This window comes from Myzus persicae, unplaced genomic scaffold (genome assembly GCF_001856785.1).
Source record: "Myzus persicae strain clone G006 unplaced genomic scaffold, MPER_G0061.0, whole genome shotgun sequence".
Lineage (NCBI taxonomy): Eukaryota > Metazoa > Arthropoda > Insecta > Hemiptera > Aphididae > Myzus > Myzus persicae.
Genome location: NW_019104094.1, coordinates 111,745 through 136,324, shown reverse-complemented (window position 1 = coordinate 136,324; position 24,580 = coordinate 111,745). Strand labels below are relative to the sequence as shown.

The following is a 24,580-nucleotide window of genomic DNA, read 5'->3' as shown; positions in this document are numbered from 1 at the left end:
ATTGACAATGTATGAACTTTATTTGAAAATAACTTAATAGAATAAATCTTATATAATAAATGAATGATTAAACAACATTTATTATTATTACTAGTTACTAGTATCACAGAAATGCACTACAACCTATGTATATTTGACATAAATTATTGACAGAAATGGTTTCTTCGATAAGTTTATGAGTTTGTCGAGCAACTAAAAGTGGCAAGGAAGAATTTTTTTGATTAACTCTAAAGACGCATTTCAATATTATTCAAATCTTCTTCAGCTTAAAGTTATTGTTATTCAAATTTATTTAGTACCTTAAAGTAATATTTTTTTAAATATACATTATACATGAATTATTCAATTATTATTACTTGTTACTAGGATCAAGCGGTTTTGGTTAAAAAAATATTTAAAATAAATATGATGCACAAGAGAAGGCCCCTTAAAAAAAACCGATAGTTTTTACATAGGCGTACGCTTAGTAGCCTATCTGTAGCGCATCACAATCGTTATAGGTATTGTCTTTGACATGCATTGAAAATAAATTACACTCATTGAAATTATGAAGCATTTGCATAGATGTTTATTAATAAATTCGTACGTTTGGAAATAGAATCAACTCAGAGTTAAAAATCTATTTTCTATTATTTTTTCTTAATTGAATATTACTGAAATTGTTTTTATCAGTTTTGCACTTAAATTTTTAAAAAAATAATCTTTATTTAGGAAAAATGTTGAAAAATGCAAAATAAAAGTTTCACCCTTGAAGTATCTGAAATTAATTATGTATTTAGGAGTTTGAATGGTCCTAGAGCTGCACTCAAAAAATAAAACACTGTATTGAAATCCCACCCAAATGCCCTAATGATAACAGATTACCGCCATATTAAGTATTTGAATTTGTAGTATTCAAAGACATTGCAGAAACATTACATTTTTTTTTTTGTCAATTTGAACATTTTAATAGTTATTTTTTATTTAATTTGTTTAACGAAGTATTAGTAGTATTACCTATTAATCGTCATTTATGATTTAAACATGATACTTACAGAATATTTAAAAAATAATAAATAATACACTGATCCGTTACTCACCGATGGTGCTGTTATCAATGTGGTGACGAACGAGGGCGAATTATGCCGATGGGCGATGGCCAATGGTCGTTCACTATTCGTTAATTTCCGTTCGTTGCCCTGCCATTCCGACGTTCGGTCACAGTTGCATATTAATTTTTTTATTTGTTCCCGAAAAGTTTTGTTGACTTTAATTTCAACCGCATTTCTTTGAAAATTCTATAAAGAACTCAAAATGACTTCCACAAATTTCAATGTTGGCATCGGTGACATCAGAAGAAACACCAGCAAGTAAGTTTGCGCTAAATCACGTTGTTTTGTCCTTACGCGTTTACGTATGATATTAATACCCCATACTCGTGAAAAACATGAGCTGTATTAATATTTTGACGTTATTAGTTTATAAATGTATATTTTTAATTTACTTTGATACGAAATAAAGTAAATTTACTTAGTCCTCGGTCATTACTCATTATGTTTGTCTATAGGCTTAGTTAAGGCGGTGTTTTCCCGCTAAAAAGTAGAACAAAGGATTTGTTCCATCTTCCATATTAATTACATGTGCACAACTATATTTTTACGATCGATATCTAGAATAGTATCACTTTAATTATAATTTCATAACAACCAACCAAATTTAAGTAGAATTTGTTATTTTTACTTGACATATACCTATATACTACTTAGATGTTTGTTTAGTTTGATTGACAAATTTTTTTTTATTTATTATAATTAAAATGTTTCAACATTTTGTATGTTATTACAAGTTTTTTATTTTAATTAATACAATTTAGAATTTACAAATTTTTTAGTTTACACATAATATTATTATATGATGTGTGTTAACTGTACAAAATTTGACTATCAATCGAGATAATATTTATTATTTTAAGGGTTGATGATGTATAGGTATGTTGAACATTTTATATTTTAAGACTATCTGTTTCATTTGATTTCAAATTGTTTTTGCTGCCTTAGGTTGGTTAGGTTAAGTTGTAGGTACTATTGTACTTGTAATCAGTAATTATTTTAATTTAAGTACTACAAATTTGATAATGATAATGTACCGGATGCAGCAGAAGTGCATGACAGATAAAATACACATAAAATATTTAAAAAAAAATTACCAATCATTGATTGATTATTGACCCTTGTTATTCTGTTTGTTTATTTAATTTGTTTCAACATATTGTTAAAGCTACTATATTATTCTTGAGTTGTGCTCACACATACACGTTGAATGGGACTTAACGTCTTTACTGTATGTTTTTTGTCGTGTCATATAGGTACTATAATATGATATCTATAATTTATTTTTATTATTATTTATTCATATAATTTGACAATTGGCTTATTATGATATATTTATACTTAATTAATATTTGGAAATTTTAAAGTTAAATGCATTTGTCTAGATTCACAACCTACCTAATTGTGTAGGAATAAAATTAAAAAAAAATCCTATGCTTTGTAGACTATGACTAATTTTTTCAAATGTATCGAGTATCTAAATATTTAAAATGTAGGTAATTATCGAGTTTCTAGTATCACGATACTGATTTTTGAGTATCTTGCCCATCCCTGTATATATTAAATCATAGATATTAATTTGTTGAAGCTAATAAAAATATATACAAGTTATTATAATAATGATAGCTTGAATTTTATGTTTTAATTTGTATGGCAAGTGGTTACTATGGTTACCTGGCATTACTGTGCATTTTAAACAAAGGAATGTAATAGTGGGTCTGTAACTGTGAATAGGTTAATATTGCCACGTCTATTCTCTTTTCTGAGTATAGACTTAACAATTCTGTTAACACAAGTGATAAAATAATCACTACTTATTTGATAATTGGTCTATTAAACATAAAAAATATTAATTTAGTAAAGTTTGGGTATTATTTAAAAAGAAATTTAATATTTTAAAATTCATTTACTCTAATTTTTAAACAAAAGGAGCTAAACGTGATCTGCTGATCTTAAATTTGTAAGACGGAGACAATAAAAGCTTGTTTAGAGTGCTCCTAAGGAAAAATGTATAAATATTAGTTACTACTTTTTATTATAAACCTATACACAATAAGGGCTATCTTGAAGTATGCGCTATACCGGCAGCATTGCGATTTGCAGTATGCGCTCTAATGTTTTATTGCGCTCCACCGTGTTACTCTACAACTATATTAAGATTTTAGACAATTTATTCTTGTAATAGGTCATAAGTGGGATTATGTAAAATGATGAACAAAAATTGTTATAAGAACCCATGGTCCGAAAGTGCATTATACCCTGACCAACCATCAGAATGTATTGTAGACCCAGCAATAACCTCTCTTTGTATAATTTCGTGCTAAGTTGTTTTGTCTCATTTTTGAACAACAAAATACCTTCCTTTGTTGTTGTTATACAACCCAAATACCCATGGTTCATCAAGGCGTCTTCTATAGTTCCTTGCTCCGTTTTCTAGAGGATTAACCTTTTCCGAGTCTGAGTCATTGTCAACATTTATCGTAATCGTGAAGGTTATATAATAAATTGTAAAGATGGATTGCGTGTAGTATAGAGCGCATATGACTAATGTCTCGTAATCGCAGGTAGAGCGTATACGACAACATAGCCCACAATAGTTTCATATATTAATAAAAAAACCCAAACTTTACTTTTAATAATTTACTGCTATAAAAATAATTTAATTGAGATTTTTGAGATGAGTACTATAGTATGTTGTAACTTGTAATTAAATATTAGACCCAAAAATGTTAAATAGATACTTCATACTTATAATATTTATGTGTTATTTATATAATTAGGTAATATTGCCAATATTGGTAATATTATATTATAATATATATTATGATCAAACTTTATAAACACAATTTTAGTTTTTTATTGGTATGCAGTTTACTTGTGGGTAGCATTATTTTATGTATTATAAGTTAAACCTAATTTATTAATTTATTCTTATTAAAATTATTTTTTAAATATGATAGTTGTAATATTTTAGTGGCTTTAATGAGAGTAATTTAATTTGACGTATAAACATTTTTGTTTAAATTTTAATATTCATTTGTCAATGCTCAAAACAAAAAGTGGAAATTGATAATCAAAATAATTAAAAAGTATATGATAATTGATAATTTAATATTATTCTTCAACTAATTGAAAATTGTTGTGTTTTTGATGAGTCAAGTCAGTTGGGGATTAAAATATTTTTGGTGTAAACTAAACTCTAAGCTAACTAAGCTAACCTAACTCTACACTAGGTAAATATATAAATTTAGATATATCTAGTATACATTCACATATGGTATAGAATTGATTTTATTTACTAGTATTTTTTGATTACTTTGATTGTATTTAATGCAATTAATATATGTACAACTACTACAAAAAATAGATATAAAATACTATTTTTAATCAGTTCTATATTTTTATCTAAATTTAATTATTTTTAAGATTTTTATATACCTACCATTATTTTAAAAAAAGGAACTTAAAACATTTTTTTTTTTTAAATATTCTTTAATGTTAAAATCGAGATCAAAATAACTTCAACTTTCAAGCAACTTAAAAAATGTACATACATAAAAAAACTAGTATTGTACAACTGCTATGTATTCAAAATTTAAATAGTTACTAATACTACTGTACATACTAGAGACATCCGTAAAAGCCATTTTATATTATTTTCAATTTAAAATAAAATGTTTTCTATAGGCAACGCCCTTCCTGAATATCTGTTGTACCTAATCACTAACCCTTAAGTGCTTATTGTTTAGAATACCATATTAACAAATACTAATTGAAGATTATGAGGAGTGGTATAGACGATAAATTTAATAAGCGTTTGTTTTTATTAGAAATACAATTGTAACACAATATGTTTCATGAAAGTCTATTAAAATGAAATGAAACCTTTAACTTTAATAGTCTACTGCTTAATTTAATACTTGAATCGTCATAATGGTTAAATTTCTTCAATATGATTGTTGAAAAAAAATATAGACTAACACATTATTATTTATTATCATCGATGATCTGTAGGAATCTGAAGTTATTGCATGCATTTCCATGTTTTATTTTGCTATTAGATTTATTGCTAAGTAAGCTTGAAAGTAATTTCATGATACTACGAAAAAAATATTAAATGTTCATGTGCATATTTTTGCATATTTAGTGATTTTCTAATTTTTAGGCCATAATATTCTGGTGCTATGCATATATTTTTTTTGTGAGTTTCCACTATACCTATAGATGAAAAATTGTATTGTGTTTTTCAATTGTTTAGTACAAATTATAAAATTTTTAAAATATTTGAATTTGTGTTAATTGTCATTAAAAAAAGGTGCATAGTTGTTCTATTTTAAACGCTTAAGTGAATGCATTTTAGTACTTCTTAAGTTCCGAGCCCTAAATTAATTTGCATAAATGAGTCTAAATAAAATATTGTTTATCATTACAAAAACGTTTATTGCAAATTATTATTTTTTTTTATGAAAAATGTTAATAAATAGGTACTTATATAATAAGTCATAACATAATTGATAAAATTCGCAAACTTTAATAATTTTTAAAATCTTAAGTACTCGACATTTTCAAGAAGAAAATTCGAATGTCTTATCTGTACGTTTCCGCCTGGTATACCGCACGTCATGTAACTTCTCGAATGCTCGATATTGTTCCATATTGCTCTTAATTCCTTCTATTATTTTTGTTGTGCATAAATAAGTATTTTCAGTGTTTATTTATAAAACGATTTCATGTATAAAAGAAAATAAGGAATGTATTAGTTTTTTAAGTTCCTTAACTCGCATTTTATCTTCTAATAAATTTCTTGTCTAACACTTGCCGGCCATCGATTGAACCATAAAAAATTAATTCTCAATTGTATTTTTTATTTTATTATGTATAAAAAATGGTTTGAATATTTTACAGTACCTAAATTTATAATTATATTTTTTTGTTTAATATAAGTACATAAATAATTAATAATGGTATATTTTCTATTTGTATTATAGGCTGTAGTTTACACATTTGTAATATATTTATAGTCTGAACAGTCAGAACATTTTTTTGTACGTCAGTTTTCATTTTTATCGCAGATAACACTAAGTTCACTGCAATCGGGTTAATGTCCTTAATACTGGTATCGTAAACCAAAAATGACCATTCACAGATTCAATGTAATAATATTTTTTGTTCTTTGTATAACGAAAACCGTTACCAGTCACTAGTCAGAGTAGGTAGTAATACATCTAAGGCACATTGTGTACCATTAAAAAGAGATAATGAAAATGCACTCATCATCATGGGAAACATTATGAACCATGGATAATGGTTTGTTGTCCAGGCAAAAGGGTTTCGTAATGATCATGCTGGAGCTGGACTAGTATGCCCAGTGGTTTTCCATTGGGCGTATATAGTAATTTTTAAAAAGAAAATAACTTTCGAAACTCAAGAGTTCAATGTTTACAGTAGTTTTTTTTATTCCATTTGCTACTTCAACCTTTAAAGTACTTGATAACAATACAAATGATTTCATATTAAAATTGAGTGTGCTTAGAAATGTTCGTAGTGATTATATTATGGTTGTTAATGTTTAACTTTTGAAGTGTAAAAAAACGAAATGTTGGTTATTTAATAATGGTAATCTTAAAGTTAATTTTGTACGATTGTAGCTTTAAAGTTGGTTCTTAAACTTCAAACTTTCATGACTGTTGATTATATCTTCTTCTTACATTATTTTAGTAATATCATATAAAAATAAATAAAATGACATCATATTATGATAGTCAATACATATTAAACATTTCAAGAAATGCATTATTTGTACATTTCAAATCTTTATTTCTCCCCACCCTGTTTGGAGGCCGATGGCATTATATTATAATGTGTGCACTGGGTGTTGAGGACAAAAGAGTAAATATGATGACCGTTCCGGTTTGAATTTGATTGTTCCGCTGCGGTTTTGTGTTATATAAAAGTGTTCTGTTAAAACGAACAGAAGACGCATCTAACGAAAAATTTTAGGCAAAATTAAAACAATCAACAGAATCATCGAACTGTGATGTTAATCACGGCGATTATAAATATGAGATTAAGGTGCATAAATGAGTTTATAGAGATGTAGCTAATTATAAATAAAAAGTAGACCATTCTCGAAGATTGGATCGTGAAGCACGTATTCATTAGAACTTAGAAAGTCAAAGGATTTTAAACTGTTGGCACGCAAAAAGATAAGATTACAGTTGTCAAACGCTTAACCATTATATTGGATTTCGAAGATCAGCACGAATTAATACAGATACTTATTTAATTGGATTTACATTTTAAATTGCTGTTGTGAACTTGTAATTGTAGAGCAATTTTACATAAATGGCATTTTGAAATAGTTGAATAATTTACTTTAGACAATGTCAAAAGAGTTAGTTTCCTTTTTCAGTTACTTTTGATCTTGAAGTAGTATTTTACTGTAATTTAATAATATACCGTTAACTGCAATACATGTAGAAAATAGCCTATCAACAAGAAAGAACAATGGCCGCAGTCAAGGCTATAAAACAAAACATCTTAAAAAGTATCGAATCGTCTTTAAGAAATCCGGATATAACCTACATAATATTATTATTAATAATAAGCGCACGATCTTTCATAATCTTGGTATTAACTGTTCATGCACTAGTAATTATTTTCGTTTCTTAAAAAACTTTTAATCATATATATTATATTGTTTTAACAACATATTATTTAACAATAACAATTAAAACTTAAATAAATATGTTTAATAAGTTAATCTCAGTTAACCACGCATAATAAACCAACTGGTAGTAGCAGGTGACTTGTTTCAAATAGTCGACAGACCGTATCTTGTTTATGGAGGGCTTGTCATCCATCGATAATTTGTAATTTTTAGATAGGTTGTAAAATGTATAGATCCGGTACCCATGTATGCAGTGTAAAGTATTTGACCACAAACCTTGAATTCATGTTGTCTTCAAAAAAACTATTACATTTATGTTTTGAGTTACATAAACAAATAATTATTACAAGTTTTAAAAATAGAAATCTAATCAATCAGTTGTATACTATTATAATCTTATTCTTGCTTATTTGTTCGCATTTGTATTTATCATTAGATTACTGAAATGCGTTTATGTATTATAATGTGTATTTAAAAAATTTCAGAAGTCAAACAATAAATTTTAAAAAATGACTTATAAAGAAGGATAAACAATTATGAGAGTGTAAGATGAATTGATTTGGTTCACATTTTTAAAATAATTTATGTTTGCCTTTTGGTGAAATCGTAATTGTAACCATTTTTCATGTTAATTTTAAATCAACATTTTAAATATAATAGTTTTTTTGAAGATATATGTTTAAAAATACCCATCCTCCTATAGATAATAGATTTATGGATAGGCCATGTATTAACACTGTGCGGGGTTGTGTTCTTTTTGTGGGAGAGAGAAAACATCTTTAAGAATATTCTCTCTCTTACATGCGGTACTATTTTAGGTTATGTTCAAACTTCAAATAAAATCGTCCATGTATATAAATATTTTAAAATTGAATAGAATCATAATTATTAATAACCTTAGAGTTTTTAATTTAATTCAAATACTGTAAGGTTTGCGCGTGATTAATATTTACCCCATATAACCTCAAATTCATAGTACTACAGGAATGCTTGATAAACTCCAATAGTCTATCTATCTCTTTATTATCTATGCATCCTCCAGTGTATTTAATGTTTTTGTAGCTTAAATTTAAATAGTAAAAACCCATGTATTATTATTTTATTTAAGGTGGAACTATTTTAAATTGTTTATTACAGATTTAACAGACAGATTAATATGAATTTAAGACATTAAATGTAAACAGTAGATTAATGTACCATATAATATTTTCATATTTAATCGTCTTGCTGATAATGTCAGATAATTATAAACACTACTTCCAAGTATTTAAATCAGTATTTTGTTTTTGTATGACATACTATATCTTTATTTATAATTAAATTTATAAAAACTTCAAAAACATTTATCCAAAAATGTTCCATTGTTATATATATGTTCTACGTGTTGTATACGTTGTAAATATATCAATTTAATTTGTGCTCAATGAATTGGTGGTGTCTAAGTTGCGAAACAAACCTTAAAACTGTTATGAGTGTAGGTACAATGAAATGGTCAAAAGTGCTTAAATTACGTGAAACTGTTTTCTGATTCTTCGCAGACATTTCCGTCTCATATTGCTATTTTGACAGTTGTACTGATTCTTTTGGTGAATACTAAAACAGTGTAAATCCGGTGTGGCGTCTGTAGTGTATATTGTATACGTAGCCTTTCAATAAAGAAAATGAGGAGTGGGATTGTGTTAGGAAGTGTTGGATCCGTCTTTTTTGGTCGGTGGGTCCGCGTCCGCCATAGAAGTGTATCGTTGCATGCAGTCAGTCGGCGATTTACCCGTAACCACGATACCGCAGCACACTAGGAAAACAAGAGTGCCCTACACCAGCGCAGTCGTGCTTTGTCAGTATTCCTCGTTAGACGTGTCCCTTGTGTTCTGTTCAAGTCTCTTATTAACTGGACCATGGCTACTTATGCTTCCTATAGACACATTGAATTGGACAATATAGGATGTGGAAAAAAAAAGTAATTATATGATTAAAAATAAATGTAATATTTTAATCTATTTATTAAAACTAATTAATTTGTCAACTACTCGAACAATAAGTATTTAGTTTTTCCCTTTTTTATTTTTATAAATTCTTTTTAAGCAATTTTTTATTATTAAATTATTTTATGACATTATTATGTAATTATTTAATTTAACATATTTCTATATTTTCAAAATTTAAAGTTATATAAATAAAAAATGTTATTAATATTATTTATATTTACAAAACATTTTATGAATATTAATCTTTCAAACGCATAGGGTTCATTGTTTTGAGTTATAGACATAGAAAATTAATTTTTCTTATTTATGGTAACATGTCAACATAGTACTTTTTACCGTATAATTTACCATCGATCATTAGTATTAATTATTTATTAATGTTATGTTTTAGTAAAAAATAATGTACATAAAATATATTAAATTTATAAATACTACATACAAGTACATATTATAAAACAAATTATAAATTGAATTAACGATTAATTATATTCTAATAATAAATACATTTTTTAGTTTTAATTTACGATAGAAACTTGTAATTTGAAAAAAATTCAACAAAGTACGGTTATTATGATAGCTTATAGTAAAATAACGAATTTAATTGCGGTTATTAAACTCGTATGAAATTTTTGTAAGCTAAAATTTTAATTAGTTTAGGTATTATTTTATGTATGACTGTGACTAGTTTAATAACTTTAATAATATAATGTACTTATTATTATTATTCATTACTCAAGTTTATTTTTCTGTGATTACTGATATGGTAGTACGGTATTATCTTTGTATGAACATTGTAAGCTTACTAGGTATCTACTTGTTATTTAAAATTACTTCAACGGAACAATAGACACTACAAACTAGAAAATTGTATTTATATTTTTTTCTGAAGTGTAAAATATATATAGTCATTAGTCGATAAATATTATGAAGAGTGATTAAGAACGAATTCTAAGAAACTTAGAAAAATAAGCTACTCATTAGCGGTATTTAAATTGTATTATATATTATTGCAGTGTTTACCAATATACAGAAATTATTATAATAAATACTTAATTTTATAGAACGGGGTCCCAAATATTAAAATTATTATTCTTTATGGTTGATGATACGTAAGGTAATATGTCTGAAATGTAATGTTTGTGAGAGTTAGATTTTGAGGTTTTCTTACCCGTACATAAACAGTTGATTATCGTATTCAAAAGAATTATTTTACTATTTATCAATATTAACCATGAAGTATTTTCATTTAATTTGCTTCACTTTCATTCAGTGTAGTGAATGTTCAAAAGAATATATATTTTTCTTGAGAATTCGAACTATTTAGTTTTCCATCAAACTATAAAAGTATTACAATGTGCGTCATAAAAACGTAATTTACGTTAGTATGGTGGGGTACACATTTGTGCATGCAAATAATAACGCACGGAAAGTATACATCAATTTAGTAAACGACGACTACATAAGTAGTGAGTTGGTGTCTGGTACAGATACAAAATGTCAATGTGTATCACTTTTTTATTCGCTGTTCTAAAATATATTCATATTATTTCGGTACCTGGCAATTACAGCATTCAACTATAAACTAAACGGGTTATTATTATTTATATCATGTTTATGTTCTATTCGAAATGATGATCCCAGGGGTAGAAAGGTGTGCTAGTTACGGTATTGTAACTCATTTGAATTTCCTATGTGCACGGTCCACCGAACCTCATAGATGTTCACTGTAATCATCATAATACATAGTGGCACGTGACTTCCTACGGGAATATTTTCAGATAAAATGAAAACGGTTCATTGAGTTTTTGAAATTATTTTTAAACAATGTTGTGTTACACTTTCATAGAGGAAATGTTTGATCTATTGTAGGTTGTCATCCGTTACTCGTGTATTCTGGAATCAACATTAGTATTCTGCTTTATTATTATCATGACCACCCTATGTATTATAGCCGTATATGATGTACTAAAATAAATCGTGATAGGGGGAAAGTACATATTTATATTCTTACGTATTTTAGTCATCATAACCTTCAATGCTGAAATACAATTTGGCTATTTAATCAATATTGAACACTTTCGAACGATAATATTAATTAGGCTTCAAATAACATATCGATGAACCAAATGTTATTTAGCATTTAGTTTTTAGTTAATTAAATTTTCCCTATTTATTTGTGACCCCAATAATCCATTAGAAAATTAATAAAGTAAACATCTGCATTTTCTCATTTTAAATTACATACCCCGTTTTTTTTTAATTTCCATTATTAGGTTTATATTATATTGATTTACAAAACAAAAACATTATTGAGTTAAGATTATGTATATAGTAGATTAAAAGTATTTTGTATGTCAGTATTACGTTTACATTGTAATATACTCCGAAATGAAGAGTTCGTGCTTGATCGAATTTTTATGGGACCACCAGGTTAATAATAAAATAACTAGTAGACCATGTTGTATTATAAAGTTTCATACGCAAATAGAAAAATGAGTTCATAATGCCTAATGGTTTTTTTTACTTTTAAATTACTACTTAGAGAGACTAGAGATCAATAATGTATATGTACATGAATCCGTAAACCACGCGGTTTCCCTCTTATCGTTTTTTTTCCTCATTTAGTATCCGTTATTGCGTAATCGCTTTTGAATCTAAAATAGTTTTATTGTACAAATGTACTCAAGTGAATTTCTGTTTCGTCTTGAACCATGGCTTCAGTATAATATGCTCACCGATCGTTGACCCTTGTCCCGTTGTATAGTAAATACATAACAAATTACCCTCGCAATGGCGAACTCCTGGCTTTTACTATGTTAATGTCGGTTTTAAACACGCATCAAGTATTAAAGATATAAATTAACTGTGTTGCTTGAGAAATTCATGTTAAATATTTATATCTGCTTTTACTTATTAAGATAATAGACTAATTAAGTAGTTGTGTGTTCAATTCAGTATACAATTTGTTGGTGTATAGCATAAGAAATTAAATTTAAATTAAGTACAATATTTGTATGATTAGTTTTCTGTTTATCATAAAATAACAAATATACCTATGTTTGTTGTTTCATTTTGTGATTGTATACCGAAGTGTAATCCGTTTTATGATTATAACTATGTTTCAACTATTGAAATATTGTGTTCATTGATCATTTTATTACAAATCTTTTATCAAAAGTAAAACAACCTTAAACGTTCAGAACAAATAATTTTATTGAAAAATACTTACTCATTACTCCTTGCATAGCGTGAGTCATACAATCTGAAATGTGATTACTCCGTGTATAATATATTATATAATTTAGGGAGAACCCTTAATACGAGGGTGAAAAAATGACTGTGTCTGCTTCAAAACCCAATTTTATTCTTTGCAAGATTTTATGGGGTCTGAAGTTATTAAGTATTTTAATGTGTGTGTCGGCTGTAGAGGAAGGAAATAAGAATGACAAAGAAAATATCGGACATGCAGTAAATTTCGATACTGTTATAACTTATATTGCATTTTTAACGTTGACGATGTCAATGAACGTAAACCAAACATGGCCAATCTATTATAGCGGCGTTTATTATTCTATAGTTGTTCTCAAACTTTTTGATGCCAATGAATAGAGAATCCCTCCAGCTATATTTGTAATCGGATGTACTGTCCGTTATCGTATACACTATACATACTGTATGTATTTATTAAAATTATTAATTCGGGATATGAAATAATAGAAACGTGCTTAAAATCAATCGCTTCTAAAACTTCTATTATAAAATATAACGGTTGTTACGAAATGAATCTTTCGAACACAACAGATGGGATTATTGAGGGTCGATTCCCTTGTAACAACATTTATTTTAAAGTCACTCGACTTTGTCTACGATTATTCTGTAATCTTTATGATATATATTTATATGTAATAAGAAAATTAATGTTAAGTTTAATTTTTACAATAAACATCTCAAAATAAACAAGAGTATGTAATTGTTTTCAACATGTAAAAATGAAACATTATATAAAATTACTGTAGCCAATTATAAAATGTATTATTAATGTATAATAGGTACCTTACCTATATATTCTTAATACGGTTTAAACATGTAAGGAAATGTTTCTGATTTTAATGTATGATGCATCTCTATATGATCTATATCGTAGTTTAATGTTAGCTAATATTATTTCTACAGCATTAATTTATTTTCTTGTTTACTTGCATAATATATTCTAATTTAATAATTTAACTTTAAATTGTCTTTGTACTCCTATATTAGTATATTACTCTGTATTATTCTTAATGTCTTAAAGAACCAACACAAAGTTAATGGAACCCTAATCGTCTTAATGTGCACTGTATACTATTATTCATAAAAACTGTATTTTTTCGGTAAATAACGATTTACAACTCAGTTAAAACAGTTTATTGTTACTAAGTATATTTTACTGATCACTGCGAGTTCTTATTTTATTAAAACATTTAAAATAAAATAAAAGAGCACATTTTATATTTCCATTGTGGCTGTACTGGTTTATTTCACAGTTCAACCTACACATACAATTCAAGGTAGATATTTAATATTTTTATATAAAACACGGTACTCGGTGCAAGTTCTTCATTTTACATAAAGTGCTAGTCAAGACTTGGTCATTCGTTTTCTTGTTTGTTTGTTGATATTCGTCGGAGATGAGTTTGAGGTATATTATTTTACTTTTGATTATATATTATAGTATTATACACCATTTTTTCAAATTCCTAAAATATTTATGCGTACCATTTTGATTAGGATATTAATTATAACATAGAAAAAAAACATAATTTTAATTATCATTTTCATTTTCATTTCGTCAATAAAGAAATTTGTGTAGGATGATCACTCTTAGTTATTCCAAATAAGGCGAGGTCATTCAAATATCGTCCAGTTTTCTTTGTCTGCCCACTTATATTAGTTATGCTGTATTAAAATCGCCCTATTTTTCACTATGGCAATCAATTTTCTTACGTTTTTTTTTTCACATTAATACAAATAATATGTCTAAATTATCTATTAGAGAAAATAGGACGCCTCCTGGAGGAGTTTGTCATGATCTTTGGGGCGCTGAGTTCGTAGGATCTCCGTGTCATAATAGGCAAGTAAAATACTCGAAAAGTGTACACAATATTCTAAATTATAAGACTTATAATTTAACAATATTAAATAATCAAAGATAATCATTGTATTATACAAATTTAACAGTTGGTGACATTAATGTTAAAGTTATGTAAATTAAATACATTAAAATACATTTTAAATGTTAATAATTATTAATTTATTTTAACTAGTGCTTAGAAGTTTAAGCTAATTAAACACTGGCTTATTTATTTATTTATAACACTGCTTTTGAGGTGGTTTCAACTTTCTCATTCAATGTTGTTTTAATATACAAACATCAATTTTTTTATGTTTAATAAGCATTAACAGATATTTAATAATTTCTTTAACATAGGTTAATATTAAGTTATTTCTATTTAGTATTATTTACTATATATATAATATAGTGTATTTATAATATATATGCAATATGCATGTACCAAGGAAGCAAAAACCTGTACCCTAAACTTTTTTGATTGTCAGTTACTTATTACTTTATCTTAAATTATATACCAATATCAATAAATTATTACTATACTTGAAAGTTGAAAGTAGCTGGTAGATATTTATTGAATTTTTAAAAACAATTTGTTTTAAAACAAAATCAAAATATTTTACCTGGCAATTAATATTAAGACATAATGCTATATTTACTGATTTAATTACACACTGTCATTACACAAGTAGGCTTCCCACATACAAATATCCATGTTCTGATCTGTATATATTATTACCATATGGTAAAACTCCTTATGAATCCTTGAACATATTTAAGTGGTAACCTATTATTATGATAAATTCTTGTAAATAATGAGGATATCATATCATAATAATATCAATTTGTTAAAATAACTGAATACTTACATTAATTGATTTATTGTTATACAATAAATTGTTTATTATTATTTTCACATCTTTAAAAGTTAGTAACATTTATTTTAATTCAATGAATAGATTACTATATAGAGGTTGTTGTCACAAATCACAATTAACAATATTAATATATCATAAAATATTATAGATGTCTTAAATATTCATTATATTTTGATGTATTAATTTTTTGAACATTTTAAAATGCATTACTTATTATAATTTGTATGTACAATAAACTAATAAAAATTTTTTTTTAAGGGTCTTGAAACCACCAGGTGGTGGAAGTAGTGACATATTTGGAATGACATCATGTGATGAAGTTAATCCACATAAACGTGGTACAAATCAGAAGAATCTCCAAAGCTCCATTATTCTGGGTGGTCAAACACCAAAACATAGTAATGGTACAGTTGCTGCTAACGGAAACTCTGATAAACCTGGTAATTTTAATATTAAAAGTTTGTTCTATGTACGAGTAGTCTAAAAATATTTCAACTGAATAAGTTATACTTTTAGCTAATGATATTAATGTTGAATCTCAAATTGCTAATGATAATAAGGTTGAGTGTAAATTCACTAATGATAATAATGTTGAGTCTCAAATTGTAAATGAAAGTATTGAGAAAACTGTATCTGATACTCCAATTAATAAAGGTAAGATTAACTCACAATCTTCAACATATTTTTAATCTAGTTATTATACCTTACTATACTATACTTACTATACTTACCTTACTATACTAATGAGTGGTTGGTTAAATATTATTTTAATTTATAGCTTTACTTTTTTTTTACATAAATTATGCATTTCAATCACAGTAAGTAATTCCAATAGTTATCTAATAATCATTTAATATATTTATATATTTCTTAAGTTGTTAATATGTAAAACTTTTTAATGATATAATTGATAAAAATTGGAATTACATTATTTTTTTAACAACCTATAAGTTATAATATGTTATAGGTATAACCTAATAAAAAATATTTGTTGCTTTTATTGTTTTTAGCTGTAGGATAATATTAAAGTTTCCTATTAATCACAATATTTAGAAGGTATTATGGACTTTACATAGTTATATATATTACAAAAGACCATGGTTAAATTTTATTATTTTAATCCTTTTATTAAATTACTTTTATCACATAACTAATTTGTTGGTTTTAAATTATGAATGTCATCTTTTATGGTTCAAAGTGGTTCAAAGTATCTATCTTATCCAACTATTTGGTTTGAGCTTTTAATAATTATTAATTCAATCAATTTTTTTTACTGGCTTTTTATTAGCATTGTCTATAATATTTTTAAAATTAATGTTTATATTATTAATTGTTAATAATGCACTTTTAAATATCTTGCATCGTATTTAGTAGAACATTTGCTAACCTACCTACGTAATTTCCTATACTAAGTATACTATAGTGACACCCTTTTCTGCATACTTAATAATTCGATTCTGCTTGCTACTTTTATGTTTGCCTACTGGATATTTGCTTGAAGCTTTTAACTTTGAAACTGCTACTACCAATAACACTAATTTTCAAAGATGGGCTTATAAGAAAAAAGGTATGTTACCAATTAATAGCAAAAAATAAACATTTAACTGTTGTAATTAGATATGGTGGTAATATACCATATTAATTATTATAATATAAAACCAGAAAATGTTTTATTATGATTTTATAAATGTGTGTTGTATATTTTTGTTTTATTTTAAGTACTTATCTATAATTTCTTCTATGATAATTTATCTGAATATTATGTAATTAATTATTACTTATTAATAACATTGTATTTATAATTGTGCTTAATTTAGAAATCCAATACATAGAATAAAATAAGTTTTTTTACATTGTTAATTTGATGTGCATTTATTTTTAGATGGTAATCCAGTGACCGGGGAAGGTTATGAAGCTCCTAAAGCAACAGCTACTCCAGCTCAGCATGTTTCTGCTCAATCAGAACCAGCTCCAGAACAAAAGAAGGCAAGCCGTGTACCACCAGGTGGATACAGTTCCGGGTTATGGTAATCGCTTGGCCAGAAAGATCAACCAACATTTTGTCACAATTTATACATCGCTTTGTATTTCAATGATATATTGATGACCTTTGATCACATTTCATCAATAAAATACTTACTTACGTTTATAAAAAAATGACTTTCAGTGTATAGTATTACAATTGTCATTCTTTTAAAACTACCCTGCATTTTATTCATTCTCAAATTGTTTGATTATTGTTTTGTAATGTTTGTGAATTGATTTATTCCTAAACAAAATTCTTTTTTATACACAATAAATACTTTATTTATTAATGATTTTAGTATGAGATATTAGTTGTTTAAAACCTAACATAACCTAAGTGTCTTAAATGAATAAATTATTTATTTCTCATAATTGTATATTTATTTATAAACAATATAAACAAAATATTACTAACTATAGTGGGTACTACTACTATAAAGTAAAGCAAACTTAAAATATTACAGTAATGATTCAAATTATTTCTATTAAAATAAAACTAAACAACAAAAAAGGAACTTAATTTAAGTCAACAATAAATTTAGAAAAAAATCATTATCGTCGTGATTAGTTTGTTACAAATAAATTGTTAAATATCACATGAAATATTTGATTTATAAAATGGTGAATTACTTCCAATATATTATATTTATATGCAATAGTTTTCTGTTTGTATTGTTTTTGCTTGATCGGATTTTAATATTAAAATATCAAGTCCATATAAGTCCATATCACAAGTCTTATTGTTTAGATCATTAATTCCAATTCAATATTTCTATTGACGGTTTTCCCATGCGCACGTCTAGTGGCTTTTTTTTCCACAAGTCCAGACAGTTGTGATGGAGTTTGGATTTACGAAACACATCACAAGACGAGTTGGTAGCCTTACAACTTGTAAGCTGTTTGGCGTATCGCTGGAGCAAAGTGTCATCGTCGCCAGTGGGTGCTGCCAGAAAGTCGCACCGCTGTCGCTTGTGTACGCAACAGTGTATCGGTCCCGGATCGGTCTCGAAGTCGGGTCTCAGGTCGGTGAACTCAAGTCCTGCGCGTTCGGCTAGTATGCCCGTCACGTACAGATCGTCGATCCAAAAGTATTTTTCTCGCACACCGATCGCCCGCAGCAAACGTGGGACGGACGCCGCTCTGGCTGCGTACAACCAACCGGATAGGAACGGCGGGTACACGTCGCCCTCAAACTCCGCGCGGCTCACGTACCACTTGTTGCTCTCGTCCCGTATCGGTTTCGCGGCGATCACGCACCCGGCCAGGTCGCGGTTGTCGACGCGTCCCAGCACGGCTTTCAGCTTGAACACATTCACCGCGATGTCGTCATCCATCTTGACCACGTAGTCCGACCGCGAGCACCGTTCCGCGAACCAAGTCAGGCCCATCGCGTGCTTGTACGTCAGGTTCCTGTATGCTTCGTGAAAGTTGCCCTGCACCACGTCGCCGTGCCGGGACGACTCCCGGATCAGCCGGGCCTGTAGGTCGCCGTCGCCCGACGACGGCAAGCCGACCATGAACACGTGACGGAATCCAAGCCGGTCGAGCACCGTTCGTGGATAGGACCGCCGGATGGCCCGGCGACGCTCGAAGTGGCCTACGTAGCTGTGCACCACGATGGGCGTGTGGCGTCGCGGCCCGTCGCACGCGCCGCTGTCGACGACGTACTCGAAGCCGTTCAGGTCCAACAACGGGCGCCGCCGGCCGCCGGTGAGCATCGGTGACGGTCCGGGGCGCACCGGTGCGCTCCGCCGGGTGTCGCGGTCTGCAGAGAAGGCGTCGAACAGCACCAGGAACGACGTGTTGACGGCGAGGAACATGACGATTTCGTATCTCCACGACTTTGGCCGTAGCCGCTGCGCCATCGTCCGCCGTCACCGTTGTGGCGGCTGCTGCTACGGGTCGGTGCACCGGCACCGACATTGTCCGCGGTCCGCCATCGAAATTCGACGCACCGGTCCGTTTGACGCTCGTAGACGATATTGATATTATTTTTTATTTTTCGCGTCACGCAAACGATGCCTAATAATATTATATTATGCGTCACGCTCTTGAGTGAGCGCGTAGTGCCCGCTCGACACCGACTAGGAAGATTTTCTACACAGTCTTCGGCGATCGCGCGGCGTGTTTGCCCACTTCGAGTGAGTCCTTGGAATCGCGAGAGCGAGCCGAGTATTGGTTTTCTGCGACATATAATATTAAACATTTAAAACAGCTTTCACTTGGCTAAAGAACGGCAACTCCTCTTCCCTGCCCTCTCCCCCTCCCACAAACCCACGCCGTTCGTGGTTCGTCATGTTCTTCCTAGATAGTGTAGGAGAGGGGACCCGGGCATCGCGGCTGTCGACCAATACTCTCGAACCGTTTTCGTTCGCTTCAACATTGAAAATTATTTATCCGATATCAAATGCTTGTATTATATTATATTTTTATTATTTTAGGTTTTAAGTAATATAATATAATAGGCGCACACATTAAAATTAAAGAATAATATTTCAAATTTGTTTATATAATGGTATAATACGGTATACCTATACAACAATGTTATAACATATGGCTTCCCTTGGAAGTTGGAACTCAAACTCATTCCTTGCATATCCGTTGTAATCGACTCTCCTAATTTTTTAGTTCCTATGTGTGGTCAACAATAATGGCGGTAGGTATAGCCGTATAGGTACCTGCGTACGTCGCACACAGTATAATATGTTTAACATATTATATCTCCAAAAGAATAGTAGTCACGTGGCGTATACGATCAGGTGTCCTTGGAAGCCAGATGCAAAGCTTCGGATGATTAATTTCGAATAGCCCTGTATTATACATAACACTGCATAAGACACCCACTGCAGTGACAATGGAAACGAAGCCAACTGCAAAAACTTAAGAAATTATCTCATAAGACACCCACTGCAACGAGTAATCTATAGCTCGCCGCGCGGTGGTTGTATGGTGAGTGGTGGTGACATGGTGTGCTATCCGCAATAGGAAAACTTGGCATTATATTAATTACGTAATACCGCCTCAGTAACTGTGTGGTGTCACAAATTCATTTTCCAAATGCGAGAACTTGCCTTTAAAAAAGATAATTTACAGTAAAAAAAGGATAGTTATTATTTGAAATAAAGTTTGTAAACGCTATAGCCCCCCTCCTACCCTTACCAATGACATAGGCTAGTTATTCCAATAGTACGGTGGGTGATCAGTATACAGCGGCTAATTTATGATGAGGGGTAATAGGGATATCCCCCCCTCATTTAATTCTTTTTATTATTTTGCTTAATGCATATATGTATTTTTGATTATATGTAATATGTTTTCAACAATAAATTCGTTTGGATATTCACCACGATTTAAGATATAACTTTTAAACTCATTCAGGCGTACCTAATCAAAAATCATTCTAAAGTGAAGTATTTAATATTTTTCCTTCTCCCCATCCCCAAAACAATATACAAAATTTAATTCAATAATAACAGCTACATGCCTACATCACTGTATAGGTGATACCAGGTTTGGGGGGTTAATATAAACTTCTATCCTAAATCTTAATACGTGATCCATAATGCATACTCAAGAGCTGCTAGTCTAATAATAGAGGTAAATTTATAGTATATACTAAGTTAATTACTTAGTTGTTGTATCATGTATCACAGATTATTTTAGAGTGTGTCGCCCAATGTAATATAGATAAGGTTAGATACCAGTATGCCACTCGGCACCCCTATAACCTACGCTTAAAAAATGTATCACTCACAATTATTTGGATACAAAACGATTAGGATTTTACTGACGAGTAAAACGTGTCAGCTATCGTGTAGCCAATCATTTGGTTCACGGTGAGTTCAGGAGAGCATTTATTCCATGGTGTAAAGTTCAATAATTTATGAAACAGTATGGTTCAATAAACAATTGACTGTTCGTTCCAATCACCTATTAAAATTGTTTGGTTCCCAGTGGATTCAGAAGATTAAAATGTGCTAGTGTACCTACCTAATACCTATGGTTCTATATGTTCAGTTCATGAACCTCGACGGGCGACGGTTCAATTAACGTTCATAAGTTTAAATATCGATCACCAATTTTATTATTTACTTACGTTCTTGGTGGTTAAACCGTTCGACCTCGCAAACGACCATAAAAAGTGGTTGAATAGTGCAATGTTTAACTATAAATTGTTGGACCAGTTGCATCATATATTAATATCCGCCTATGTGAACGCTCCTCTGTAACTCTTAATTACTCTCGTCTCCAAAAGCCCGAATTTTATTCTAATTAAGTACTAAATCTGCTCGTTTATTATTAAAAGTTCATATTATTTAAGGCCAATTTTTTCTGTGAAAATGAACTCGATTATTGCCCTTAGGTATAACCTCAATGACTCAATATCGTTAAATAATTGATACAAGTTAAAACTTAAAAGCATAGGTATCTATCATATATTATAATTTATTAATGTTTCATACAATAAATTCATTTTTAAGACTTGAAAGTTGAAAATTGAAATATATTATAAAATTTTTTAAGTAACTATGCATGCAATTAAAACAAATACAATACCTACTTACAACATTTATAGTTTTCTAAGCTGTAAATTAAAAAAAGTCAAAATACATTTTGAACATTTTATGGTGTATGGAAAACAATAAACATTGAAAATGTCATGTGTTTATGATTTTTTTTTAAGAGATTTGCGTCTAAACAAAATGTCAAAACTGTTTTTATTAAAAATTGGTTTTGTGTAAAAAACTCCGTTTTTCCTTGACTATTTTTGTTATACCTAACTCCTTTGATAACTACTGGGAACATTTTACTTTTGGCCCCCACCCCAAACTCGAATATTGCTTATTATACTATTCGTTAAATAATGTATTATGATGATCAAATAATATGTTAAATAAATAATATATGTACGATGTACCTATTATACCTATATGGCTATATTAATGTATAACACTATAGTGTTGCCGTATTGGTACATTTTGGGAGATACAACATTATCTGACAGACCATATCTTATCTTGATCTTCTCTATCAGAATCGTTTTTCACATGCAATGATTTATTATTGAAATGTAATTTAAAACATACATATCAGTGACTTACTCACTCGACCCCTTGTACCTGTGCATATATATTTTATTATTTATTAATTGTATGTTTGCAGTGGTGTATTTAGGGGAGGTGTCCTGGGGGGTTAACCCCCCCAAATTGTTTTCTTAGTTATATTCGTTACTGAAGTATCACAAAATACGAATAATGAAATATCTTAAAACTGCTTTGAAAAATGAAAAATGAACATTGAATAATGTATATTTCATACTTTCATCTTATACCAGATAATAGCCAATAGGTATTAGCATTGATTATATATATTGCGTATATATATATATATATATATATATATATAAATAGCTCTAAGAAGAAACTAACTTCCATTTCGTATTTTATGAAAATATCTAACTGTCGTAGTCAACCCGATTCCAAGCAGGACATTTCCTCATGTATTACGTTTGAATTAGAAGATACGTCACTTTCATTATCATCCCCTCCAAAAAGCGAGCACATTCTTCTATGATTTCATCAATAAAAAATACAGATGATTCAACCCCAATATCAGATCTCGTCTCATAAACTATTTTTGCGACACTGCCAGTTTCAACTGTACAGAACGAAAGATTATTTTCATATTTAAGATAAAGACTTATTAACGTAATACTATGGGCCAAGTAAGTTTATTTTTTTTTTGACTAAGTCTAAATCATAATTATAAAATTAAATAAATAAATAATTGTTTTATTTAGAAAAGGCTAAATGGATTAGCCATGTTATCAATCAATCGGAAGCATCGCATTGAAAGTAAGGAAGTATTTGACGAATTGGCTGTAAAAAAAACCTTTAATATTGTGAGGTTATAAAGTTTTGAAATTTTAGTGTTTTTTTTCTTTTAATATATCTATTCTATAATATTATATAAGTATACAAAATAAATTAAACTCATACGAAAAAATACTCAGTAAATTTAAGTGTTAGATTGGTTTTATTTTATTCAGTAAAATTGTTTATACTTTATTCCTATCATAATTTTATTATAATTAAAAATGTAAGTAGCAATCCTATCATTTTTTTACAAAAAAATGTCCACTTATATTAGGTATTATTGTATTAAGATGTATTATAATTTATAATCAGGTATGAATTGGTGATGAAACTATGTTAATATTTGTCATTAAATAATTGTGGAGATCAGGAGTCAGGACACCCCCCCCCCCCAAAAAAAAAACCCCAAAATACGCCACTGTGTGTTTGTGTTCAAAATAATATACATCTTACAATTCGAAATTAAATATAAAAAGGTGGGCAAGTTGTTAACACTCAGCTGTACTGTATAGACTAGAGTTAAAAATCAAAGAAACATATATTATAAGAGAAATGGACAATTTAAAGAGTGAAATAAGTATATTAGAATTCAAACTAATATTTTTACCTCAATAAAATAAAATATCCAAAAAAATGTAAATTATAAATGAAATATATGATAAAAAAATACTACACACATGTGTTCCATAACTCTACAGTCCTAAAACCCTACAGTAACACAACCTATACGGCTATACCTAATAGCCTCAATTGCCGAAGCTTAAAAATAATAAAAAAAAAAAATACTGTGTATATTATGATTTATATTTTGATACGTAAGACATCATTTTGAACTAAATAATATGATTTATCAATTATTCAATTCCTTCATAAAACGTGTTAGTAGTCTTAATGGTATGTATAAAATGGGGAGAAAAAATGGACTTTTAAAATAATCTGGGAACTAATAAT

At 29.0% G+C, this 24,580-nt stretch overlaps 2 protein-coding genes across 5 annotated transcripts; one reads left to right on the top strand and one right to left on the bottom strand.

Annotated features, from left to right (window-relative positions):
* The first annotated feature begins 1,153 nt into the window (after window positions 1-1,153).
* On the top strand, window positions 1,154-18,122 carry LOC111038669 (microtubule-associated protein Jupiter-like). Of its 4 annotated transcripts, XM_022321867.1 has the most exons (4): window positions 14,341-14,421; window positions 14,776-14,853; window positions 15,987-16,168; window positions 17,611-18,044. In XM_022321867.1, the coding sequence occupies exons 1-4, from the start codon at window positions 14,411-14,413 to the stop codon at window positions 17,757-17,759; spliced, it is 420 nt and encodes a 139-aa protein (XP_022177559.1). In that variant the 5' UTR covers window positions 14,341-14,410; the 3' UTR covers window positions 17,760-18,044. The 4 variants fall into 4 exon arrangements, with proteins under 4 accessions (XP_022177561.1, XP_022177560.1, XP_022177559.1 ...); XM_022321869.1 differs by lacking the exons at window positions 14,341-14,421; window positions 14,776-14,853 and adding an exon at window positions 1,154-1,349 and having other exon boundaries at window positions 17,611-18,122; XM_022321868.1 differs by lacking the exons at window positions 14,341-14,421; window positions 14,776-14,853 and adding an exon at window positions 9,554-9,715.
* On the bottom strand, window positions 17,920-19,994 carry LOC111038668 (beta-1,3-galactosyltransferase 5-like). Its single transcript, XM_022321866.1, has one exon. It carries the CDS (start codon window positions 19,616-19,618, stop codon window positions 18,506-18,508), a length of 1,113 nt encoding a protein of 370 aa, XP_022177558.1. The 5' UTR covers window positions 19,619-19,994; the 3' UTR covers window positions 17,920-18,505.
* Between the last annotated feature and the right edge of the window lie 4,586 nt (window positions 19,995-24,580).

Excerpts from the sequence above, each read along its gene's own strand:
- LOC111038669 (XM_022321867.1), top strand. Across the intron at positions 14,854-15,986 it reads GGATCTCCGTGTCATAATAG|GGTCTTGAAACCACCAGGTG; the intron begins GCAAGTAAAATA and ends TTTTTTTTTAAG. Across the intron at positions 16,169-17,610 it reads CGGAAACTCTGATAAACCTG|ATGGTAATCCAGTGACCGGG; the intron begins GTAATTTTAATA and ends ATTTATTTTTAG.
- LOC111038668 (XM_022321866.1), bottom strand. The coding sequence starts at position 19,618 with ATGGCGCAGCGGCTACGGCCAAAGTCGTGGAGATACGAAATCGTCATG.